Source organism: Muntiacus reevesi, chromosome 2, assembly GCF_963930625.1.
Source record: "Muntiacus reevesi chromosome 2, mMunRee1.1, whole genome shotgun sequence".
NCBI lineage: Eukaryota > Metazoa > Chordata > Mammalia > Artiodactyla > Cervidae > Muntiacus > Muntiacus reevesi.
The window spans coordinates 57,208,713-57,223,636 of NC_089250.1; the positions used below are offsets into that span (position 1 = coordinate 57,208,713).

The following is a 14,924-nucleotide window of genomic DNA, read 5'->3' on the forward strand; positions in this document are numbered from 1 at the left end:
TTATATCCACCCACCAAATTTTAATTTGTTAGGTAAGTATACTCTGGAAAGATAGTCTGATGATAGGAAGGTCAAAGCTTGAATTTCTGCCTTCATTTTAGAGTCTGCCATTATTTCCATCTGTCAATAAAAGTAAACTATAGTCATACCAGAGTCCTTTGCTACAGTTCTGTCAGCTCAAACTGGTAAATCTAGATTTGTTTTGGTCTCCAACACCATGGGCAATAAACTTTAGGTATGCCAGAATATTTTAGAGTTGCTACAGCTAAAAATATTAGTATGGATTCCTTCAATAGTTAGGAATGGTCTGGCATCTTTATAATTTCCTTCGCTCCTTTTTTCCTTCATGAACTACGATAGCACCGTAGACAATGGGTATTTAACTATGATGAGAATAAATTAGGTCAACTCCACCCAGCTAACCTTATCTATTAGCATTCACAAATCAATGTTTCAGCAACAATTTACTGCCAAACAATGCACATGGCAGTTGCTAGTTATATAAAAATTCAAGAAGGATAGCTTCAAAATATGATGCAAATAGCCACTGCTAAAAGTAAAAAGCAATAAAACATGACATTTGCATTTTAAAAAGAAACATACTTCTTTTCTCCAAAACGGTTGACAAGTAATATAAGGTCTCTTTAGGATGCTGTCAAGTTTCATCTGGTCCCGTTTTGTCAGTGGAATTAAAGTACATTTGGGTATATTTAATCTGGGGGGAAAAAATAGGTAAAAAAAATCAGTAAAAACAAAGTGCTCCTGTAACTTTAAGGTCACATACATTTCATTTTTATTTATCGTGCTATTTCAAAAGACTCAGAAATAACAGATGAAAAAATCAGTACAGGTTCACTTTTAAATATGGAGTTTGAGGGAATCTGGTATGTCTTCGACCAGCAAGTGTTCAAGATCATAGTGGAAGTCTGTTTCAAGTTGTTGTTTTCTTTCATGCCACACTTACAGGACGATGACAGGAAGATAGACATTGGTTATAAAACAAATGCCGGGAGCACTAACATCATGTGTCTCAACACCAAGGCTGCCCCCAGAGCACCGCAGTCTTAGAGCAGTGAGTGCCAGTGTGTGTGTGGCCAGCAGCGAGATCCACTGTGGGATTTCAGGTCCCACTGAATCCTTAATTCTTTGTAATTCAATGAGAATTTTCTGGGCCAAGGAAGTTAGTCTATCAATTTTCACTTATGCAGTCATGCATGCACACAGACGTATGTACACACATCTATCTTGTTTCAAATTTTTAAAAAGTGGATTGTAATTTTATCTTGGTATGTGTTTTAAAAATAGAACATGAAAAAAAATAGAACATGAGAGGTCCAGGATTTATGCTGTGAATTGCTTTTTGAAGTCACAAATCCTGGATTTCCCAGCAGAGCTCTAGTTTCAAACAGTCTTTCTCAATGTCCCCACAATAATGACTATTTGCCACTGGCAGCTCCTGGATAGGGTGACAATTTGATTGAAAGGGAGGGCTAGAGGATTTCCCTTGAAGCCATGTTTGTGTAGCTATCATGCTATATTTTCTTTGATTGTACATTTATTTAGAGTATATTTATTTTGAGGGCACTGGTGGGATTTATGAGATACACCTAGAGTTTCTTCGTTTTCTGCCTTAATCAGATTCTCTGTCCTAAACTTGTATTAGAAACGATCTCAATACAAATAGATCACCCCCAAGGGATTTTGATCATGATGTATACACTAAACTGAACAAAACTTTGATTCACTACAGCGTAAACATTCGAAAGTCAAAACCTGAATGTTTTCTCTTATGCCCTCATTTTGTAAGAAGCATCGATCATTCTATTTTTTAGAAAATAAGCGCTTTAACCAAGGTTTGCTCACTGCTTGAAGAAATCCAAATATGTTTAATTTCACTCTCACCTCTCACTAGCCAATTAAAACAATAAAATATCTTAAAATATCACATTAGCAGAGATGAATAAAGTGATAATGTCTTATGCTGAGGGGCAGGTGGGCTCTTACTCTCCAGGGAAGACAAAATAATTAACCTATCCAGAGGGCAGCCAAAGCCTTAAAAATGTGCATACCCTTTGACCCAGCAATTCCGGGAATTCAGCCTATGGGACTAATTAAGGATACAGGCAAAGATTCAGTCACAAAGGGGTCGGTCAGAGAAGTATCTTTCAAAACAGAGATTTGGAACCCATCCAAATGTCCAACTACAAGGGACTGACCAAATAGAGACACTCAGAATTGAAACCAAGTGGAAGAAGACATTCAAATAAGATCATAGGGATGTATTTATTGATAAGAAAGTGCAATTACATTATGTTGTGGGAGAAAAGAAGATTACAAAATCAAGCTCTTTCAAATTCTTTTGGAAGAAATTATGGCAATGCACAGCAAATAATCTACAAGGGCAGAACTGTTCGTCTATAGGTGACTTTTACCCTGTTACTTAATGATATTTTTTTCTATAACGAATACATATATCTTAAAATTGACAAAATGTAGATCCCCCAACTTTAAGTAATCTTAAAATGAGATTTTTAAATGAAATTAAGAATCTATGATAAAATCAATTCAGATGGCAAATGGTGTTGTTAATGATTACTATTTAGATTCAATGTCTTAATACTTTGTAAGTATAAAGAAATTATTAAAGACTTTAACCATAAGGGTAAAACAAAAAAATGTCTTCTAACTAGCTAAAGGCTCAATTAACCAAATATATTTAAGTATTTTAGTAGTTGAAACAGAAATATCGATAAATTAAATTTATAATGATATAATCCTGAGTTATCGTGAACATAAGTAAAAATCAGTAAGCACTTCTACTGGTAGTAACTCTTCAGGCTGAGTGCTACATGTTACAGTGAGTCATCATTTTAAATACCCTCATTCTGCTAACTGTCTAACCTTTTGATATCAGAAGGGAGGAGACCAAGCCATCTAATAGCTGGAACTGTGAGATTATGGGCTTCAAAAGACATAGCCTAAAATAAAGAGCAGAAGTATATTAGCTAAACCTTTTGCAGAGAACTAGCAATACTTGTTTCTGCAGCAATTTTTTTTCAACTTATTAAGGACTAGTACTGAAGGCTTCACACTCTCCGAGGCCACAGAAGTAAGATAATCACCAAGAGCTTAGCTAAACTGGACTTTCAGTGGAGGTTTTAAAACTGCTCTGTACTATTTCTGTGTTGATTTTCTATAACATGAAAGTACAAATGACCCTCTCTGACCCAAATTTATTGTCATTTGTGATTCCACACCTTAATCCCTTGCTCCACCATCCTTTTCTTCTGCTATAAACATACACATCAGGGACACACAAAGTATACACCAGTGGTTCCCAAACTTTACCATGAGTCAGGAATACTTGGAGGGCCCACCCTTAGAATTTCAGACTCAGGAGGTCTGAATGGGGACTGAGATTTGCATTTCTAACACCTTCCCAGGACCACATTTTGAGAACCACTGATGTGCAGCAGTTGCCGTCCCTAGTGGTAAAGCTTGGTGGTCTTTTCATTTCTCCTGATGGTTGGAATTGGAAAAGTCAGAATTCAAGACTATATATAATTTTCAGGGTATAATTGGTAATCAGTGTTGTTATGCTGAGGGCTTGCCGTTACTTCAGCAGGCCAGGAGAGTGGAGGATAATTAAGGCCTCTTGCCCAAAGGTAATCCCACTCTGTCATCTGCAGTCACACTGGTTATGCTGGAAGCTGGAATCATAAACTCTGAAACAGAGCGACCCTAGAATAGGACAGTAGCTTCCCTGGTACCTTTTGGGGGCCCTCAGCTTACTAGGGGCTGATAAGTAAACGCAGAAATCACTCCAGTGAATAATACAAACTATCTCAATAGTGGAAAAGGAAAAATATTTTTCTATACTTACCATAGATCCATACTTATAGATACACATTATCTCTATGCCTGTTAAAAGAAAGTTAACTTTGAAATTTGTCTTCTTGCATATTAGAGTTAGATAATTATATCTAACATCTGCAATTTTTATTTTTGTGGACAATACCAGTGGAAAATTTATGGTTCAGTTTAATACAGTAAAAAACAATAAATGCCCCAAATGATTAGTCATTGATTTAAATCTAATAATCATATTCTTTTAAAGTATTTTATGAAAGTGCTCTATGAGGAGAAAAACACAGCTATAAATATGATTTGATTATGACTATTTCAAATAGTCTAACAATAAATTACCATGTGGATCAGCATCTACCAGAGTGAAAACAGGAATGTGAAATGTATCCCACAACTTCTTGACTAGAAGTCTTGTGTTCAGATCAGGTACCCCCTTTCCCTAGAAGCAAGGATTGAAATCATGCATTTTAATTTCAGTAGAATGAAACTGATGACACTGTATCCTTATTTTATTATTAACTTAAATATCTTCATAACTTGACTTAATTATCCCAGGTCTATGTAAATATTTTAGCAGAAACAGAAATAATAAAAAATGTGACATACATAAGGATGTCCACTGCAGTGTTACTTAAAAGGACAGAAACCACAGTAAATATCCAAAAGATCTAACAACAGACAGCATAGCACAGTGGTGGCATGCATCAGCTTCAGAGCCGACTGCCTGCACAGGCGTCTGGCTCTGCCACTTCTTAGCAGCATGGACCTTAACAGTCATGAAAACTCTCTGAGGTTTGGGGCTTTGTAATAACACCTTCCAGTATTATTACAGGAACTAAGTTATTTAATAATTATAAAGCATTTAAAAGTATCTGGTTTAAACTCAGGATTTAATAATACCAACAGTAGAATAGTATTATGAAGTGATTAAAACAATAATTATGTAGAAAAATAATTTGAAGAGCATTACAATAATGTTAAAAGAGAGAACAGGAAACCAAATGAAATGTGGAACAGGGAGGAAGCAAGTAGAGATGAGAACGGGCTTTTGATGGGAGAGCCCTGAGTCTGAATTCCCTCTCCACCAATCACTAGTGGGTTTCCTAGTCTCTTTAGGCTATGGTTTTATTTATAAAACTGGGCTAAATATGCCTACCACCCAGAGTTATGGCACTGCAGCAATGTGGAGTTGAACTATCTTAATCCCAGTACTAGTTTTTTTTTTAATATGTATTTATTTAATTTACTTATTTGGCTGTGTCTGATCTTAGTTGCAGCACACAGGATCTTTTGTTGTGGCACTTGGGCTTTGTTGCCCTGTGGAGTGTGGGATCTTAGTTCCACGACTTGGGATTGAACCCACATCCCCTACATTGCAGATTCTCATTGGACCACCAGGGGAGTCCCTCTCCAAGTCCTAGTTTTGACCAGCCTTGAGATTGTGGTATAACACCTTCCTGGGTCCCAGTGTCCTATTGTTAAAATGAAGATGATAATAACACCTACCTCATAAGGCTGGAGGGACTTTACAAGTTGATATGAGGGCATGAAGAGAAGGGGGCAACAGAGGATAAGATGGTTGGATGGCATCACTGACTCAACGGACATGAGTCTGAATAAGCTCCGAGAGATGGTGAAGGAGAGGGAGCTGGTGTGCTGCAGTTCATGGGGTCCGAAAGAGTCAGACACACCTGAGTGACTGAACAACAAACAATGTAGAAAACAGCAGTAAACGTGAGCCCTTATTACGTAAAGTGCCTAGCAGAGTTCCTGGTGCATCACGAATACATATGGAATGGTAGTGTACTTTAATTGTTTCCTTTGGGAGAGATAACCCATACATGTGGTAGAGGAGTCAGACAGTACCAAAGATTCCTTCCTAGCCCAGCCCTCGACTCTCAGCTCCCCTCTGCAGGGGCAGCTACTACAGGCCAGCTTCTAGTGGGTGTTTCACCATGGTAGCAACAGCAGATATCAATGGATGCCATGACAGCACCAACATGTAGGCAGACAAAGACGAGAAGGCAGCATTCAAGAGGAAAGACAAGGTAAAAAGAGAAATGTGACCAAGAGCTGAGCTTTATGTGCATCTCCAGTGCACTAGTACCAGCTGTGATTCAAACTCCAAGGGCTGAAACGGAGGCCTGGGCCACTGTTGGTTTCTTTGTCTATAATGACTTGTGTTCTGATCAGTCCAGCAAACATGCACTCTGACCAGGAAGGTGTGAAAGAGCAGGAGGACTCCACCAAAAGTGAACCACAGGACAACGCCACTGAGAGATCACTTCAGGGGTTCAGCTATGGCCTTTATTACTGACAAGGTCTCAGTGTACATTTTCTGTCACAACTGTTCTCCCCTATCTTCAAACTGAGCACATGCCACTAGGATCTCCTGTTATCATCTCAAATTTTTATCTCTAAGACTACATTCAACATCTTTTTTCTACAAAGAACCAAGCCTCCCTTGCCACTTGTTCTATAGCATCCACGGGGATATCGTGGTAAAGCTCCACACAACAGAGTCGTTTGGACTCATTCCTCTCATCCCGTGGTCATCACGTCCTTTTAAACTTGCCTTGGGAATGTCCTTTGCTTGAGTCCTTTCTCTTTAACCATTTCCCTGGCAACCTGCCACCAAGGTAACTACCTGAGAGCCTCCAGACAGGATCCCTGAATCTTGTTGTCTGCCTATCCATCTAACTGATGATGCTACCACACACATCCTTGTCATTTCCTTTCTCACCAGTCCTTCTCACTTTTGTTAACACTTGATATTTTTGTACTAAATCAGGATGCCTCCTGGGGGTGGCCAGGCCTTCCAAGATGCCAACAGCTGCCCAACATCCTGCTCCCTCGGCAGGGCAGCTCTCCTCACTGCTTCCAAAAACATACCTTACAAGCATCATACTTAATAAGCCAGAAGAACTGTAAGTAGATGAGCTTCTTGTTTTTTTTCTTCTTCAGAGAACTAGGTCTTTATGCAGATCTGTAAGAGTGGAGGAAGGCTGGCACAGGATGGGGAACCTGATGTGTCTGCTGCTCTCCCATCATCTCACAGACCCACACCCCTGGCTTCCTGTACTGCCACTCCTTCTTCCCCAGGCCAGCAGATGTCACTGGTCTCCCCAGTTTTATGAACACCTCCCACATTACCCTTTGCTAATTATTGCCTGTAGTTCTCTGTGTATTACCACAACATATGCTTCTGTGTTCTTTGCTCTTCTTTCAATAGCATACAAACTGTGTGAGGAAGAACAAGGAGTAGCTCTTGTTCATTCAACCCTGTCAAAGCTCCTGTGTTACCATATTATGGTCAAGACAAGTAGCCCCTGTGGGAATGGTGTGAGGGTGATACTGAGAGCCTATGTAAACTTACATTTTTATTAGAAAATCTCTGGTATTTAAGAATCGGGACCATCACCTTGATTTCAGTCAGATTTGAGGATGGTTAAATAAATGCCTCAGAAATTCTTGTTCTATAATCCCAAACGATGCTTCATAGTGACAAGAGAATGCTGTTCAAACTCACAGATGATGTTATAAACCACTCTTGTATGTATATGTGCTTCAGTTGTGTCTGACTCTTTCCAATTCCATGGACTGTAGCCCGCCAGGCTCCTCTGTCCTTGGGATTTCTCAGGCAAGAATACTGGAACAGGTTGCCATTTCCTACTCCAGGGGATCTTCCTGACCCAGGGATATAACCCATGTCTCCAGCATTGGCAGGCGGACAAACCCCTCTTACTGATCACCAAAGTAGCCCATTAGTCTGGTAATTGAGGTAAAAGTAGATAATATACCGTAACCATGATGCATGGAGACATTTTGTTGCAAAAATTGTCATCCAGGAGGCGCTGAAATGTTGCATCTTTTTCTACAATTAGTAGAAATTTCGCATCCGTAATTAAATCTGTGAAGTTAAGGCTGATAAATTTAAGGCATGTGTGTTTCAACTGAACCAGTAATTATAAGTAACAATGCCATATCAATCAATTCAAAAGTAGCTATAGATATAGAATTTTTGTTTTTGCCTTCACACGTCAGATACCTAGTCTCTTCCAGGGCATCTTCCCAACCCAGGGATTGAACCTGCTTCTCTTGCTTGTCCTGCATTGGGAGTCAAATTCTTTACCACTAGCCCCACCTATTCACACACAGTATTTACATATCTGTCTTTCTTACTAGATAGTGAGCTCCTAAAAATATCCTAGAAAAGGGAGCATGGCATGTTCATCTTGACCAATACAGGGTATGGCTTACTGGTTACACATTATGAAGACTTGATTTATTAAAGTAAAAATGAATGAACATTCTGTAAGTTTAAATAGCTTTCTCACTCAAAGGATACTCTGAATTCCTTGAATATTAGATGGCACAGCAACAGCCTAAGTTAACAAGAGGAGACAGTTTTTATTTTAAATAAATAGCAAGTATAACAACATTTGGGCTTCTCTGGTGGCTCAGACGGTAAAGAATCCACCTGCAATATGGGAGACCTGGGTTTGATCCCTGGGTTGGGAAGATCTCCTGAAGGAGAGCATGGAAACCCTCTTCAGTATTCTTGTCTGGAGAAGAGTCTGGCAGGCTACAGTCCATGGGGTCGCAAAGAGTCGGACATGACTAAGTGAGTAAGCAAACATACACAATAACATTTAAAAATGTATCAAGAACACTTTTTGTTGTTTAGTCACTCAGTTGCAACCCCCGTGGACTGTAGCGCACCAGGCTCCTCTGTCCATGGGATTTTCCAGGCAAGAATATTGGGAGTGGGTTGCCATTTCCTCCTCCAGGGGATCTTCCCAAGTCAGGGATTGAACCCATGTCTCTGAGTCTCCTGTATTGCAGGTGGATTCTTTACCACTGAGCCACTGGGGAAGCCCTATATTTTCATTTTTTAAAAATACACTGTCATCAGAAGTCTACACCTCAGTAAGAAAATAGTAGGACACAGATTTACTTTTCAATAAGAAAAGAGACATACGACCCAAACTACTTCCCAGCAGGTGAAAATTTCTTGGAAACTTTATAGATATGTGGCTTAAAAAGCAGAAACTGATGAAGGAAAGACTTTCTTATGTAGAATCTCATAGGTGTCCTTCTCCTCTTTCCAAAATGGTGAGTTAACCATTTCCAAACTTCTGTGCTAGTTCTGTGACTTTTCATGTACTAAAGCCTAGCAAACACTTTAGTCTCCAACTTAAAAATTTCAGAACCAGAAAATTTTATGAAGATACATAAATAGCCATGCTAAAATGGTCAAGTCACACTCTACCTGAAAACAACAAACAGTGCATTTAAAAAAGGAATGTGTATGTTTGTTTATTTCAATATGACATCTGACAATTGGCATATTTGGAAACTGGGTAATGTACAACCCCATAAAGCATATACCTATTCATCCTTTCATTTTATTTAAAGTCTTAAGCTCTGAACTACATAACAAAGCCAGTCAATAAAGTGCATTTCAAACACAAAGGAGTTTGAAATGGAGTGGAAGCACGCGAACACATTATGATGCTTACTGTTGCACGTGTGCAGTTCACCTTGGTGCCATCTTCCTCGAGGTACTTCAAATCGCCAGCAATTAAACCTTTTGATGTAGACAGCTGAAAAAAGTAATAGTCATATATGAAACATTTTTCTCGAGTGCATTTTATGCTTCTAAGTCCCTTCTCATGTTCACCTGCTAAATTATATAGGCATTTTGGATCAGGCTGGAATTTAAGAAATAAAGGAGAAAATACGTAAGCATTTAGGAATGAAAAGTGCCTGACAATTCATCAGTTTTGCTTCCTTTAGCCAAGGGGATACACTGAGACTAGATTATTTAAATTCATAGTGAGAAAAACATAGTATCAAAAATATGAAAAGAAGGCACAGGTTACATTTATTCTATTTTCATACATTTTGTTTTAAAATATCTTGTATTAAATGCTACTTACTATATGCAGACTCCTCCTCGGCACTTTTAACATACAGGAAATATCATTGATAATATTGTCCACAACAGTTTGGTTACCAAAGAGTTGGCTGTCAGTGTAATAAATGTCTCTGTGAAAATTTTAAAAATATATATTTTAATTAACCATATTTTCTCTGAATATGATAAATATTGGAATACTAACTGAAGAAAGCTTTGAGTGGGTGTAAACAAATAATTTATTACCCACAGTCTAGTTTTATGTAACTTTTCAAAACATATAATGAAAGTCAATCCCACACATATAATGAAAGTCAATCCCACTTAACCTCACAACACATTTCAAAGAGTAATTTATTAGAACAATGTACTTACCTTTTGGTTGCATAAGTGTTGCTCTGTACTAATTTATAAATCATGGAAAATATTTTAAGAATTAGTGCTGGAAAATAAGATGGAGTAAGTGAGTTACTCATCACTTACAAAAATCAAAACATTCTGTGATCAAGGATTAACTCTCTCCAGTTACTTTCCACAACATTATAAAAATTATCTTTCCAAAAGAGAAGTGTTAAGTACAGAATGATAATTGTCTAGATAAAAGTTAGATAAAATTAAGTGTTCTATGTACAGCAAAATTGAAAGAATATTTTTCCACTGAATCATATACTTGAACATTCATTTTGGAATAATACTTTACTTCCACATTTAGTGACAATGCAAAATTCTACAAATTTATTTCAAGTACAGGATGGCCTATTAATGAACAAGTAAAATAATTTAGCTCAGAACAACTATGACCCAGAAAGTAATCAAAATTATTTATTTTACCACTAAAAGCTATGAAAGATGAATTTACCAAAATTTTTAACTGATTTTGGTGAATCACTTTTGATTTTTCTTGTGGTACAATGAGATACCATGTGAAGACCCACAGAATCTTCAAACCTGTCATTTTGTTTAAAGCAAGGGAATAGAATAAAAAAGAGTTAACTTCTGAACACCAAACAACATACAATATATGTCCTTTTCTGAACATCATTTAAATCCACATTTCTTCTCAATGTAAGCACTAAGTTTTAGGATAACCTCGTCTATAAGCTTAGAGAATTCCAAGTGGTAATCAGGTAATTATCTTTGTAACATACAGAGGCACTAAAAGAGTGTTTAAAATACATGAATTAAACACCTTTGATTATAGTGTGTGTGCATGTGTGTGTATTTCTTTCCTGGGAAGACATTTAGGGTATGTGAACTATTATACATTATTTCACAATTTTATTAGCATTTTGCTTATTGATATAATACTTTTATTCAATTTAATAATAAGATTTGAAATATTTCATTTAATTTACCCCCAAAGTTACCGTAATGAAATAAGTTTATACTAGGTTGTTAAATTGAACTGCCAAGCCTGTCCTAAAGATGGCAGAAGGCACCAGGCAAACAGGCCAGGTGACAGCTGCTTCAAGGCTTGGTGAAATTCACCTTGCAAAATATGATTCAAAAGTTTACAGTTTCACTAATTATATTGATCATAAAAGAATAATGAATGACTGAAGAGCCTTAAGATTTCTTTAATTCTTTTCCTGTAACTCTTACTGAGGACTAATCTTGCAGTGAAGATTTTCATTGTTTAGTGAAAAGTGTCTACAGGTTGAGGACCTGAAAGAATCAAACTATATAACTAGATTCCAAGACTCTGATAAAGCTGTTTGCTGATTTTGCCCTCTTGGGAACATGACTTCGCAGAGGGAGATCTGCTAAGAGAATGAGCCATCGCAATGTGTTCTGTGCTCAGGATGCATTTATTTTGGTCTCAATATCAGGGCTGGTTATAGCTCCCCTGAGCAAGTGGTTTGCTTCTGCAGTACAGATAAGAATTCTGATGGTGATATTTTCCCCTTTGAGTGCTAGAAAGCTTAGATCCAAGGCTGGAACCTATTTTTAGCAGGACTGTAAGACTTTATCATATGCATTTTGAATTCTAACTTCTTTTGGTGCTCCATTTTTTTGTTCCTAGCATTGTTTTCCCTTTGCCTTATCTTTCACACCTACTTCTAGTTTATATAACCTGCCTGTATGGTATGTATTTTATAAACTTCCTTAAATCCTTTTTGGCAGGGTAAAGGCAACAAATAGAATTAAATCCAACTGGAACTCTAACTCAAATAAATTCTAATAATGACTTAGATAATGCACTTCAAAATTTAAAAATTCAAAATGCCCACTTTATATTTTCCCAGCTTGATCTGTTGTCTATTGTGAATGCAGGCGCTTCATTTCTTGCCAAGCTTGTGACTATGTCTTGGATAATTTTTTCTATAGATGAAAGAACCTCAGAACTGAAACAATAAACACACAATGATTCAATCTTAATTCTAAATTAGACCTTTACAATAGGTAACATTTCCCCAGAATATTAATTTTTTGTTTCATTGGTTGTTTTTTAAGATTAGATGATACATGTCAATATTCTCTCCCACTAAATTTTAACATGAGTAATACATTAAAACAATTGTATTTATAGTGGTGGATTTCAAAGAAATTTCATTTGCTTGTAATTTTACTTCTCAATTACCAACTTAAGTACTATCTCCCTTTTAATGACCAATTTATTAATACATTGATATAAATGTATTGATATAATGTATTGATATAAATACATTGATCTTCAGATCAACCTACTTTAAAGACAAACTCATTGACTTGAAATACTACTGATAAATCTTTTAATTGATGTAATACTGGTTTTTAATTTATTTTCCCATATGCAATGTGAAAATATTTCAAAAAAACAGTTCTTACTATAGTATGTTACCCTAATTGATGTCATGCCATAAATCAACCCTTTTGAATTTTAGCGATACAAAAAGAAAAAAGTTTAATCATTACCATAAAAGGGCTTGGCAACTACTACACCACAGAAAATGATTAAGACTTAGCACAGTTTTCCGTCAGCTGACTCTTAATTTCACAAGCCATCAGCTTCAAAAAATGTTATTCTGTTATAAACACCATAAAAATATTGCCTAGGAAGGAAAATCATATTAAATCTAGAAAATGCACAAAATGTAGTGTTCTAATTTCCATAGAAACTTCACAGTTTTCATTGAAAATGCATGTATCAGAAAATAACTTTTAAAACATTCAATATTTTCTAATTTTGGGAGCAAAACTGACTAAAGTATCTTACTCATTTTTCTAGTTTGGAAAAAAAAGCTGCAGTAATATTATGACTAACTTTAAAACAATCAGATTTACATCTGAAACCTAAACAGGGACTGCCACCCCCTTCTTTTACCTTCTTCTAGTACTCTCTTAACTAAAACATATTGTAAAATTTGTTTGTCGCTTTCTAGGGCGTCTTGTGTTTTTTGGTAGTTGGTCTGGGCTTAAATGACAGTAATTTGTTTAAGTGAAAAACCTTGCTGATAAAACTAGAAAAGCAGATCAAGTAAGCGGAACAACAGGGCATTTTAAGTGAAAGTGGTGAATAATGTAAACATATTTCCTGCAGTTAACTCCAGGTTGGGCAGCTGGAGAATCTCTGTAATTGATTTTATCAGCACCACACTCTTAAGCTAAACTCTAACTGCTTTAACTGATTTAAAGAAATGTGTATTTTCTTCCCTTTCAGGTCCATAAATCCCACTGTCTTACTATAAACCACTTAAAATGTGTTGACTTCCTCATTCATTTTGATAAAACACACTTATTAAGAACTCACACACACACAAAAAACTCACATTGATTTCTCCCCACGTTTCCTTAAAAAAAAAAAGCTTGAAAACTTCTAAATTTTCACAACTTTCAAAAAATAAACACCAAGCCAAACTGCGCCTTAAACTCCTCAAACTGTCCAGATCTCAGGAAACCCGTGACCCCAGCTGTGGGGATGCTCCTGGAACATTCTAGAAGACACAGGGGGGGGGGCGCTGTGGGGCTGTGGGGTGGGGGGTGTAAGGTGCGGCTGGCACCGGGCTTTTTGAGTTGAGAGTAAGAAGAAATAGGGGGCACTAAACAAGGGCCTTTCTTGGCGTTCAGGGCTGGTGGGCCAAACAGGCCTCCGTGGCCTCAACATTCTGAGGTGGCCTTGCTCCCCAGATTGGGGAGACGGGAAGGGGGTCGAGCATTTCTCCACAGAGCACCTCAAGCCTGGCTGGGCATAACCTTCTTGCTCCCTAACTCCCAGCCGTCTGTGCCCCAGAAAGAGCCCGTATACCTAGAAGCCAAGCGCATCCCGCTACCCGCGGGCTCCTCGCCGCCTCTCCTCAGGGCGGCCAGTAGGGAAGCTCTGTGCTGATCCAAAACCTCGAAAAACGAGGCTTCAGGGCCCATGGGCGTAAAGGCCATAAGGACCGACTGCAACAAAAGCGTCCAACAACAGGAGTTCCACCTGGCCTGAGATCACCCTTCTCTGTACCCACAATGCACTTCCAGGGGTGGGGCCTGGAAGGACAGAGCTCCTCTCCCGAGCTGTGGGGGCCGGACTGCGCATGCGCACACCTCACCCCCACGTGGGGCTGGACTAACGCACGTGCACAGCGCTTGCACTGAGACATCTGTGCGTAGGGCTGTATCAGGTGCAACCTCACCTGGGAGACGACGTGATGGGCCCCTTCCTGGGTAACTTCTGACAAGCCTCAGGGACCAGCAGGAAATATTTGGGATGTGGGACCAAGATTTGAGACCTTGAAATGGTTTTATATCTCCTTTTTTTGGCTAGTTAGGGAAAGTCGTATCAATGATTTTTCACTAAAACAAGTAGTTATGGCTATCCAACTGTGTATCAGACACAGTTCTAGGCACTGGGTTCAGATGAGGATCGAGGCAAACGAAACTTCTGCCCTTGCTAGCATTTATGTAGTAGCCGAGAGCTTAAAAACCCATTTCATCCAGCCTTTCCCTTTAAACTCTCATAACCACACCAGTGGGGATTTTGCAAGAGAGGAGAAAGCGGTCCACAAGCCCAGGCAAGCCTGGGTTAACATCCCAGCTCCATCACTTTGTTGGCCTGCCAGATTTTGCAAATTATAACACAGGACCCTCAGTTAAAATTGAATTGCAGATAAACAGTGAATACTTTTTTAATGGATAATTTGGCCCCATGCAATCTGTGGGACACTCTTTTACT

The 14,924-nt window shown here is 38.1% G+C and overlaps 1 protein-coding gene across 2 annotated transcripts; it reads right to left on the bottom strand.

The window, feature by feature from the left end:
- On the bottom strand, positions 1-14,143 carry SPO11 (SPO11 initiator of meiotic double strand breaks). 2 transcript variants are annotated; one of them, XM_065919704.1, is made up of 13 exons: positions 14,013-14,143; positions 12,019-12,132; positions 10,647-10,735; positions 10,163-10,229; positions 9,810-9,918; positions 9,390-9,473; positions 8,216-8,252; positions 7,668-7,777; positions 4,207-4,306; positions 3,884-3,921; positions 2,902-2,978; positions 604-715; positions 1-120 (listed from the first exon to the last, which is right to left on the bottom strand). In XM_065919704.1, the coding sequence occupies exons 1-13, from the start codon at positions 14,141-14,143 to the stop codon at positions 1-3; spliced, it is 1,188 nt and encodes a 395-aa protein (XP_065775776.1). The 2 variants fall into 2 exon arrangements, with proteins under 2 accessions (XP_065775776.1, XP_065775777.1); XM_065919705.1 differs by lacking the exon at positions 12,019-12,132.
- Positions 14,144-14,924: the final 781 nt, after the last annotated feature.

Excerpts from the sequence above, each read along its gene's own strand:
- SPO11 (XM_065919704.1), bottom strand. The coding sequence starts at position 14,143 with ATGGCCTTTACGCCCATGGGCCCTGAAGCCTCGTTTTTCGAGGTTTTG. Across the intron at positions 9,474-9,809 it reads CGAGGAGGAGTCTGCATATA|CTGTCTACATCAAAAGGTTT; the intron begins GTAAGTAGCATT and ends TACTTTTTTCAG. Across the intron at positions 2,979-3,883 it reads TCTATAAGTATGGATCTATG|GCTATGTCTTTTGAAGCCCA; the intron begins GTAAGTATAGAA and ends TCTTTATTTTAG.